Source organism: Juglans regia, chromosome 6 (genome assembly GCF_001411555.2).
Source record: "Juglans regia cultivar Chandler chromosome 6, Walnut 2.0, whole genome shotgun sequence".
In the NCBI taxonomy this organism is placed as follows: domain Eukaryota; kingdom Viridiplantae; phylum Streptophyta; class Magnoliopsida; order Fagales; family Juglandaceae; genus Juglans; species Juglans regia.
Window position 1 is genome coordinate 15,335,928 of NC_049906.1, and position 10,661 is coordinate 15,346,588.

Sequence of the window (10,661 nt, forward strand, 5' to 3'; positions counted from 1 at the left end):
ACCATTTGGAACATACTAAAAAGAGAGTTATGAGAGGAGAAATTTCAAAGTAGTCTGCAATAGAAATAGGGTGGCAACAAATAAGGGGTTTAAAAGTCTCGGGTTATGTCAAACACTTTGTTGGAAAGCAAGTCATGATATACTGCCAACCAGACAAAACCTTTTCAAGTGGCAGATAATAGATACTCTCATTTGTCTAATATGTGAAATAGATGAGGAATCAATTGACCATTCTCTATGGAGTTGTCCACCAACTAGTGATGTGTGGCTAGATTAAGCAGTTTTGTACACAAATGGTCGAGAAACAATGAGATGAAATAAGATGAGATGATCTATGAAACCAAATGGGACCTTAGGTTTTACAAAGGTGGTATTTCAAGGAGATACTCAAGCTATTATCAAAGCAACCATTAGTGAAGAAGAGAGTTGGACATGATATGAATAATTAATTGATGATACCAGAAGACTACTAATATCAAACTGTATTGGAGACTCCAGTTTACATATAGAAAAGCAAATGAGGTAGCTCATCAGCTAGCCAAACTAGTTTTTTTTTTATGATATAAAACATATATGGATGGAAGAGGGGACAGTCATAATTCTTAATTTTGTATTGAATGATAAGTTTTGTAATGATTGATTTTATGAATGATTAAATGTTTCTTTTGTTTTTTTTAAATACCAATAGCGTGTTTAGTATAATTTCAATCAAGAGGCTTTAAATAATTTACTTTTTTGTAAATATGATTTGCCAAAGTTTGGTCGTGTTCCAATTTCATCCTAGTTTGTTCTCCACAAAGGTTCCCTTTAATTTAAAACTCATAGAGTTTTGTTTAGAGAAAAATTCAGAGTTTGACGAATTAAAACTAACGAGGCTTCACATTCTTGCAGTTATGGTTACAAATTAATTGATTGAAATTTGAATAAGATATTATTAGAATATTATTTTTTAATAATATTATTATTTTTATTATTTTGAATTTGAAAAATTTGAATTATTTATTATATTTTGTTCGGAAAATAAAAAAATTTGTAATGATGAGATGAGATGAAATCGTTTCTGTATCCAAACGGAGCCTGATTCATTCTAGAGTAATGTTATACACCATACTCTCATCCCTCTTTTATTCCACTATATAAGATATGACATATTTATCACTATTGGATGATAAAAAATCATTTAATAAAGGATTATCTAATGATAATAAATGTGCTACATCTTACATAATAGGATGAAAGTGATATGATAATCTCATGTATATAATTTTCTTCTTTGTGTTGAGGAATCTGATCATTTTTGCCAACAAATGTCCTTTATTTCTCATTAATTTCATTAATTAGCTTGTTTATTGTTTTTACAAAATTGGGCTATTTTTTTTTTCTAATCAAGCTTGGATATTTATATAAAAATAAAAGTTAAATTACAATACTATTATCAGGAGGGTCATTTCCACTATCAATAAAGACAATACTTGAAGGTAATATAGCTATGGGTATGCGACCATTCACTACATTAGTTGCGGCCCACTGCGCCACAGAATGCGCAAATCAATTTTAAGATTGATCTATTTTTTTAAAACACCATCCTTTATGAGAAGCCATGATAAGAGCTATGTCTTTAGATATGAGAGGAATTTGCCAGACTGGAGATGATCCTTGAATAGCTTAGATTACAAGAAGAGAGTCTCCCTCAATTGTGACATCCGAAAATTGTAAGTGTTTTGCCATATTGATTGCAAGTCTAGCCACAAGCGCTTCTGCTACTACTGGGATTGTTGTACCAATTTCCTCTATCCATATTTCTGTATCATTCCCTTCTGAATCACGACTTACTGCAGAGGCGAAAGAGGATGATGTCCTGACTGCTACATCAAAAGAAATACTTACATTGTTGGGATGAGGATTTTGCTATTGTAGTGCTTGCTTTTATATCTGCTTCATTTCCCAAGCCTTTAGATATTCTTGATAAGAGAAACCCAGTTGTTTTGTTGCTTGCCTTAGGGATAAAACTATTTGATTTTGGACTATATAATTTCTCAGTCTCCAGGTGAAGTCCAAGATCAAAACTGCAATTAGTTGGAAAGGATGCACTTCCTGAGGGCTTAATCCCAATTTCATCTTTGGGTTAGGAATGATAGATATCCAATCTTGTATTGTCACAATTGTCACAATTTCCAAGGAAGAGAGATTTAATGGCCACTTACATTGGCTCCACAAGATTCTTGAAACAGGGCATTCAAGAAAGAGATGAAAAAGTGTTTCCTCTTGCTCATTACACAAAGGACAACTAAAGGAAAGCATAGATGGTATGAAATTCTTTAGTCTTCCTTTAGTGGGAATTATATCCCCGAGAATTTTCCATAAGAGGAGCTTATGGCGATCATGAATTTTAAGTTTCCAAATCTTCTCTATTGCAATGTTAGGGAAACTTACTTGGAGAGCAAAGCCAATTTTTGCTACCAAATGGTAGGCTGTTTTAACAGTGAATTTTTCACTTTGATCTCTGATCCATATACTGCAATCTTCTCTGGAGCTTGAACGAGGCAATGGTATTTTTAGAATCTCTTGAATGCTTTCATGTTGGAATAGAGTGAGCATTTTCTGCAGATTCCAAGAGTGGGTAGTTTGGTTGATGAAGTTTGAAACTTTAAGGAACGAGGATAAATCCGTGATATGGCTAAGTGGTTTTGGTTTGAAGTTTTCCAGCGAAGGTATCCATGGATCAAATCAAGCTTTCACTGATGTTCCATTAAAAATTTGATAACACATACCTTGTTATGACACTTTTCGTGTTTTCAGTATATTTTTCCAGAAAAAAGAATCCGTGGCTTTTGAAGTCACCTGCCAGAAAGTGTTTGTTACCAAATATTTTTCTGATAGAAGCTTGTGCCACATGTTTGTACTTGGCTAACTCATCTCCCATCCCGTCTTGGCTGGTAAAGTAGCATTCATGTTTTCCATCAACCTCAATCCCAAGCCTCCTTCATTTTTTGGTTGATAGATCGACTTCCAGGATTTCAGATAGAGCTTGTGCTTTTGGTCTTTTTTTTGTTCCCCACCAAAAGTTTTTAAAGCTAGTGTTCATCGACTTACACACAGATTTTGGTAAAAGATGTGTGGACATTTGGTATGTGGGGATTGTGCATGCCACTGTGCGAATTAGCATCGTTTTACCTGCCTGTGATAAGAGTTTTGATTTCCATCCTTCTAGCTTATGATTAATCTTTTCCAGCAGCTCACTATAGCTTTCCTTCTCGGATATTCTAAGAGGTTTGAATTCCCAGATATTTCATTCTAGATGTAGTTTCTTTGTACTCCAACTTTCCAAGGATGGCTCTCTTTGTTGCTTGGTTTGTATTGCCCGTGATGAAGATTGATGATTTTGCATTATGAACTCTTTGGCCTGACCATGCCTGATATTTTTCCAGATTCACCATTATGGACCTTGCTACCCTTTCTTTTGCTTTCCCAAATATGATAAGATCATCTGCAAAAAATAGATGAGAGATTGGCGGGCAATTTCTGATTAGTTTAATACCTTCAATGTTGCCGATGGCCTCCGATTTGGCGATTAATCTTGATAGAACCTCCATGCATAATATAAATAGAAAAGGTGAGATGGGATCATCCTGCTTGAGACCTCTCTCTGCTTTGAATAAACCTCTGGGAGAATCATTTATAAGAACTGAAAAGGATGCCATCGTTATACATTCTCTGATAAGATTGATCCACTGACTGTTATAGCCTAAAGCCTTCATTACCGTGAACACGAAATCACATTCTATAAAATCAAAGGCTTTCTCCATATCTAGTTTGATCCTTCTTACCTTTTGATTTCTTTAGATGGTGAAATAACTCATGCGCAATAATAGAGTTCTACTTGATATTGCGACCCAGAACAAAAGCTGTTTGAAAGGGGGAGATTATGCTTGGAAGTGTTTTTTTCAACTGATTTTCCAGGATCTTTGTAATGGTTCTATACATAACATTGGTCAAGCTGATTGACTGGTAATTATTTGGTGAACTCGGGTTTGACACTTTTGGGATCAGAGCAATGTTTGTATGGTTCATTTGTTTCAATATCTTCCCACTTATGAAGAAATTTTGGACCGCAACAATGACTTCTTTTTTGATAATATTTTAGTAACGCTTGTAGAAGAGAGCTACCATACCATCCGAACCTGGAGCTTTGTGATTTGAGATTTGTTTTAATGCTCCATAAATTTCCTCTTCTTTTGGTATTGCCGTTAAGAAAATATTCTCTTGGTCTGATAATTGCTTTTGAAATAAGTCGTCAAGCTCTGTTGGGATGATTGTCTTTGTGGAGGTGTAGATGACCTTGAAATGATCTATAAAAGCTAATTCAATAATATTTTGATCCATGGTCCAGTCACCTGGGCTAAGCTTAATGGAGTCAATTCCATTGGTTCTGCTTCGGATTGTTGTTGAGAGATGATAAAACTTTGTATTTGGATCTGATGTAGTGAGCCAATTGATTCTGGACTTTTGGCGCCATAGTGTTTCTTCATGTTTCAGTTGGTCTTGAAGTTTTATTTGCAACTGGCATTCTTTCTGAAGATTGCTAAGACTCGGTTGAGCACATTGAAGATGGTTGATCTCTAATTCCAATTGTTGAATAGTTTCTTGTATTCTGCCAAAATGCACTTTGTTCCAGCGTTTGAGCGCTTCTTTTGTAGTTTTAATTTTGCTGCAGAGAATGAAAGAGAGATTACCACTTACTTGCTTGCACCACACTTCCGGAATGATTATTCTGCTAAGAGGTTCTTTTGTCCAAAATTCTTCAAATTTAAAGGTGGGTGCTCTCTTGTTTACTTTCACAGTGTTTAACAATAGGGGATGATGGTCTGATGCTCTTGACGTAAAATGTTGAATAGTGGCATAAGAAACAACAGTCTCCATTGTGCACTTGCTATTCCTCTATCAAGTCGTTCTCTGATAAGAGCTTTTCCTTGTCGATTATTAGTCCAAGTGAAAGTGGGTCCTAAGAAACCAATATCAACTAGTACATTAGTGGTCATCTAATTTTTTTAAACCACCAATAGAAGAAGAATAAATTATTGGACGCCCCCTATTTTTTCTGATTGGTTCATTAGATCATTGAAATCCCCTATGCATAACCATGGCTCGGGATAAGATGTGGATGGTGTCCAAAGTGGACCAGAAATGTGCTTTTTGTTGCCATCTTGCAAGGGCATAAACATAAGTAGCTAACCATGGATGATGAGAAGGGTCAAAGTAAGCCAAAATAGAAATTGTGTTAATATTTACATGAACCGGTTCTATATATATACCCGGTCTCCATAGCAACAAAAGTCCTCCATTTTTTTCGAGGTAGGGAAGTTCACAAAAAACTGGAAACCTAAGCTATTTGCTATACTATGAGTGTGTACATTAGGCACCATGGTTTTCGACAAAAAAATAATATTCGGATCATATTTTCTTATATTAGTTCTAAAACTTCTGATTGCGTTGGGGCTAGCCAGTCCCCAGCAATTCCAAACGAGTGTCTTCATGGAGTCTCCGAGGGCCTAGAAGCTCTTGCCTCGCCTTCTGTTTTCTTCTTTTCTAATGGCACCAATTTCGATATAGTTCATGTATATGTCTTACTTTTGGCATGGTTTTTTTTTTTCTTTTAGATTTTCCCAATGGTTTTTGACTGCATTGATAGGAGCATGTGTGCCATGTCTTTGTCCTCCTTTCTAATATTGATCTCCGTAGCATGTTCAAACAGATGGTCTTTCATTAGTTTCGGAATCTTACTTTTTGAGTGGGATAAGTTGGACCAGTTCAGAGACTTGTTCAATACGGATGGAAGGCTTTTCAGAAAACTTGGTCTTACGATAGTTGCTAAACCTAGGTGAGAGCATTGGGCTTTCTAGTGTGGCTTGGGAGTCATGAATCCCCATAAAAGTCTGATCCGATTTTGGGCCATGAGAGTTCCCGCTCGAGAAGGCTGAAATATGGGGATTAAGGGGCTCGGTGAGAGTTCCTCATTAATTGCATTCAATGTCCCCTCGAACTATTCCTTCGGTTTTTAACTTTTTTATTGATTGAATAAATGGCAGTTTTTATAGCCCACAAACGTCTAGCTAGACTTATGATCGATCTCTATTTATTGAGTCTTTTATGAGGTAAGTTTGAAAGAAAAAAAACATTCTATAAGCCTTGTTTCAGCCAGGTCGGATTATAAACAAGACAAGCCAAGAGCAATTGTTTGTTCCATCAGTTTTTAGATTTTGTCAACTGTAAAAGGCTTGAATTTATTTAAAGAGAGTAAGATTTCTGTGACTCAATCCAAACTAATTTCTTTTAATTTTCTCTTTTATTGAAATCTTTATTTTTATTACTGGGAATTTCATAAACAAAATCCATGTCATAACAGGTCAATGGTGTGCATCATTGAAGGCTAAGAAAATCTTGCAGAAGACACTATCATGTTCTTCACAGAAATCCTTTCTCTTGGAAACTTCTGATGCAGTCATCAAACATTTGATCAAGGGTCTTGAATGGAGGAAACCCTAATTGAGTAATCTTAGTGGTGTCCATGCTATGTGGATTGCTGTCTCCTTCGTTGCTGCCACACCTACAACATTGCCATAACAATCACAGAGACTTCTAGGCAAATTAAGGAAAGCTATGAAGTTATTTAGAGACCAGAAGACTCCATATAAATATTTTAATCAAATGGGATGAATTAGTAAGAGGGATGGCCATGGCTCAAACTCAATACTTTTCCTCTGATGTCATATATATTCAATCATCATTTATCCGGAAACTTAAACTATTGAGAAGGGGTAATATATACTTATTTAAATTATATCTTAACATGAGCATGTGCTTTTGCGCGCGGTTATGTTTGAATAGTGAGTTGAGATGAGATGAGTTGATATGAAAGTTGAAAGTTAAATAAAATATTATTAGAATATTATTTTTATTTTGAAATTTGAAAAAATTGAATTGTTTATTATATTTTGTGTAAAAATTTGAAAAAATTGTAATGATTAGATAAGAAGAGTGGAGATCAACTCTAAATTCAAACGGGCTGAGACTGAAAGAGTTCTAGGGCATTTTTTTCACTCACTTGTTTTCAAATGGGTATGAATGATACTTGGCCCTCAGCATCTCAATGATTTGGGACCAATGAGCCACCGAGCCTGAACATATAAGCCTTCCAGATGTTTTCTTTTCCTCCATAGCTAAGATGTGTGCGGCAATGGCATCGTCTATGTGAACGAATCCAACCGTTGTATTTGGATATTCACCTCTGGCACCTGACAAAGGAATGTAGAATAAATTATCTACATCACTTAAATTATAAGATTTGATTTGTAAGATTCAATGTTTTAAAATTTATCATTCAAATCAAATTATACCACGAGAATAGTGTGTGGTGTAAAGATATTCAAATAGAATTATTTAGCAGAAAATCTTTATTGTTGGTAATGAAACCTAACCTTTAATTATGGCCAATATTAGGAGAAGTGAGCTGGTTGGTTGTGGTTGAAGCAGGGGACCAACCACGAAAGATGGATTCACTACCACCAGATCCATCCCACTTTCCGCAGCCATTCTCCAAGCTTCTTTCTCAGCTAAAGTCTTTGCATATGCATACCAAAGCTGCATGCAAGCATGATCCAAGAAAAACCCTTTAAAACAAAATGCAGTTTACATTTCACATATAAATGATGCAGATTCCAGAAAGAGATATCATGCATATATATATATATATAGAGCCAGAAGTGTAATTACGTTGTGGCGTTTGCAGTAATCGGGATCACTCCAATGTGTTTCATTCAGAGGGGAAATCTGCTGGGCATCATCACGGTATCTTATTGAAGAACAGGAAGATGTGAGAACAACTCTTTTCACAGTTGTGCTCGCTTTTGAGCAGGAGCTCAGCACATTCAAGGTGCCCTTTATGCATGGATCGATCAGAGTTGCCTGCACGAATAATATATATCGATCCACAAGAATCATGCATGTATATATAAAATTCTGATACGTACCATATCATGGACTTGGAAGTCGAAAAAAATGGGGATTAATTCGGTACAATGACTTATTTTAAAAGTTGAAGTTAATACTTTTTGAGTCGTTTTGGTCATGCAACGTGTACTCGTTTTTATTAATTTTAACCCTACAAGAATTATTTGAAGAAAAAATGAGTAATCTTGCAATTCATCCTTGATTAATTTATCGTCTAAATTATACCGATTGATAAGATATGTTTTTAAATATAGTTTCGTAGGTCAACTATATATTAAAATAAAAAAACCAGTACTTCTAATGTGACATATATATCAGCTAGTGTAACTGGGATAACAAAACTTAGAGTGCATAATAACCATGTTTATATAAACAAATACAAGACCAAATGTAAATAGAGTGCCTGATCTACAACCAGGATGTGCTAGAAAATTAAAATTTTACACCTTTCAGTCATAAGTTACCATTTAGAACCACCCAAAGGACGGCAGCTAACCACCATGGCCAAGGTGGACTTTGCCAACCCTGCCGCTTGGGCTAGCGGTAAACCGCCTAGGCCGGGGTGAATTTAGCAATCTGCCAACTGAAGTTATTTTAATAGAAGTATATAACTGTTAAGAATATAATACACATAACTAAATCTACATATTTCTATCTGTTTAAATTTTTGGGATAAGGGATAATTTCCACGGTATAAGAGCAAAAGTCATGATTTCAAACCCTAATTCTACATTCTATCTTATTTAATTAAATATTTCATGTGTTTGGCTCACTAATTGAGAGGAAATCTGACCCACATGTGAGGAAAATATTAAGAGTATAATACAAAATAATTAAAACTATCCATTCCTATTAGTTTAAGTTTTTTGAATTAAGTGATAATTTCACAGTACTAACTCATACCACCAATGTAATCAGTTTCAAGTGTATAAATGACAACTAATTTGGAGGTATAAAGAGTAGCTTTGCCTGAATGTTGTTGTCGTAGGGAACCAGAACGGGGGATGCAGTATGAAAGACACCGTCAACCCCTTGTACTGCCTCGTCAAAGCTTCCTTCCACCATTAAATCTGCTTTCATGATCTTAAGCCTCTCCTTGGCTCCATTGAACTCCCAGAGATAACCAACCTTTCTCACATCCTCTGCCAAACACGAAAATTTTAGAACCTGGGAACACACACACACACACAGACACACACACAGACGCACACAAATATGTATATGTTAATCCTTCGTTACGTTAATTAGAACAAACATCTTGAGTTTTCCACATTGCATGCAGAATTGCAGAAACAAGTTATATAAACCTGGGTCTCGCACTGTTGTTCTCACAGTATGGCCCTTCTCTAGCAAGGTCTTCACTAGGTATGCAGCCATCAACCCTGTTCCTCCCGTTACACAATACACTTCCATCTCTCTCTCTCACTCTCTCTGGATTCTTGTTGTCTTGGTTTCCAGTTATATAGAGATCATTTCATCGGCTTCAACGTATAAAGAGTAAAGAAAAAAGGCGATGTGCTATGCATTTGATTTTTCAAAGTGGTCTGTAGAGGATATTAACTATATAAGGCTTATTAAAAAACCTACTCGCTCTAGTGCATTAAAAGAGCATGGCCACCTAACATGGACTTGCAAAAGGGGGCATTTTAACTACCAGCCACCCTAAAACACTCTTGCTCCCTACATAATAACGACCAAGGGGACACCTACCAATTAAGGCAGAAGCAATTATAAAAAGCAAGAGGTTATATATATATATATATATATATATATATATATATATGAAAGATTATTCTCGGCAAATGGTTCAAAGATGACCATTAATTATGAGCTCAATAATGCTCATGTTTGCCAAGATAACATTTGTTTTCGGATTCCCTCTGTTTTAGTCAAAAACATGTCTGACAAAGTAATTTTGGGAATCCCTTTTATCTCTTCCTTATACCCTTTCATGACTGAAAAAGATGGTATCACTACCGACCCTTTTGGTCAGAAAGTAAAGTTTCACTTTGCTTCCCGTTTTGAAATTGATTCGGATAAAAGTAAGAAATCTTTGTTCTTAGCAAAACAAAAACATCTGAATTTCCTCCAGCAGGAAATTAGGTACAAAAAGATTTCTGAACAGCTATCCAATTCTATTTTAATTTCAAAAATTGATGCTTTCAACAAACGTTTAATTACAGATGTTTGTTCTGATTTACCCAATGCTTTCTGGTATAGGAAGAAACATATAGTTTCTCTCCCATACATTAAAGGGTTTAATGAAGCCAATATTCCAACAAAAGCCAATTCTATTCAGATGAATAGCAAAACGCTGGAATACTGCCAAAAGGAGATAAATGATCTTCGTAATAAAGGCATTATCAGGAATAGCAAGTCACCTTGGTCATGTCCTGCTTTTTATGTCCAGAAAAATGCCGAACTAGAAAGAGGTACCACTTTGATTTTTACTATTTTAAAACATTTTATTGGAACACCATCTAACGTAACTAGTCGTGTGAGCGACCAGTTAAATAATCTCAGATGTCATCAGATGTCAGATTATAGATGGTATCAAGATGTTTTTATTTCTCGAGTAATGCTTCGTGACGACAGTCAAAAGCCTTACTGGAAGGAGAAATTTATAGATGGATTACCTCGTTTGTTTGCCTACA

At 35.5% G+C, this 10,661-nt stretch overlaps 1 protein-coding gene across 1 annotated transcript; it reads right to left on the minus strand.

Moving 5' to 3' along the window:
• Positions 1 to 6,300: 6,300 nt before the first annotated feature.
• Positions 6,301 to 9,514, minus strand: LOC108994537 (tetraketide alpha-pyrone reductase 2-like). Its single transcript, XM_018969784.2, has 6 exons — positions 9,315 to 9,514; positions 8,977 to 9,149; positions 7,771 to 7,962; positions 7,476 to 7,638; positions 7,103 to 7,292; positions 6,301 to 6,604 (listed from the first exon to the last, which is right to left on the minus strand). Exons 1-6 carry the CDS (start codon positions 9,418 to 9,420, stop codon positions 6,463 to 6,465), a joined length of 966 nt encoding a protein of 321 aa, XP_018825329.1. The 5' UTR covers positions 9,421 to 9,514; the 3' UTR covers positions 6,301 to 6,462.
• Between the last annotated feature and the right edge of the window lie 1,147 nt (positions 9,515 to 10,661).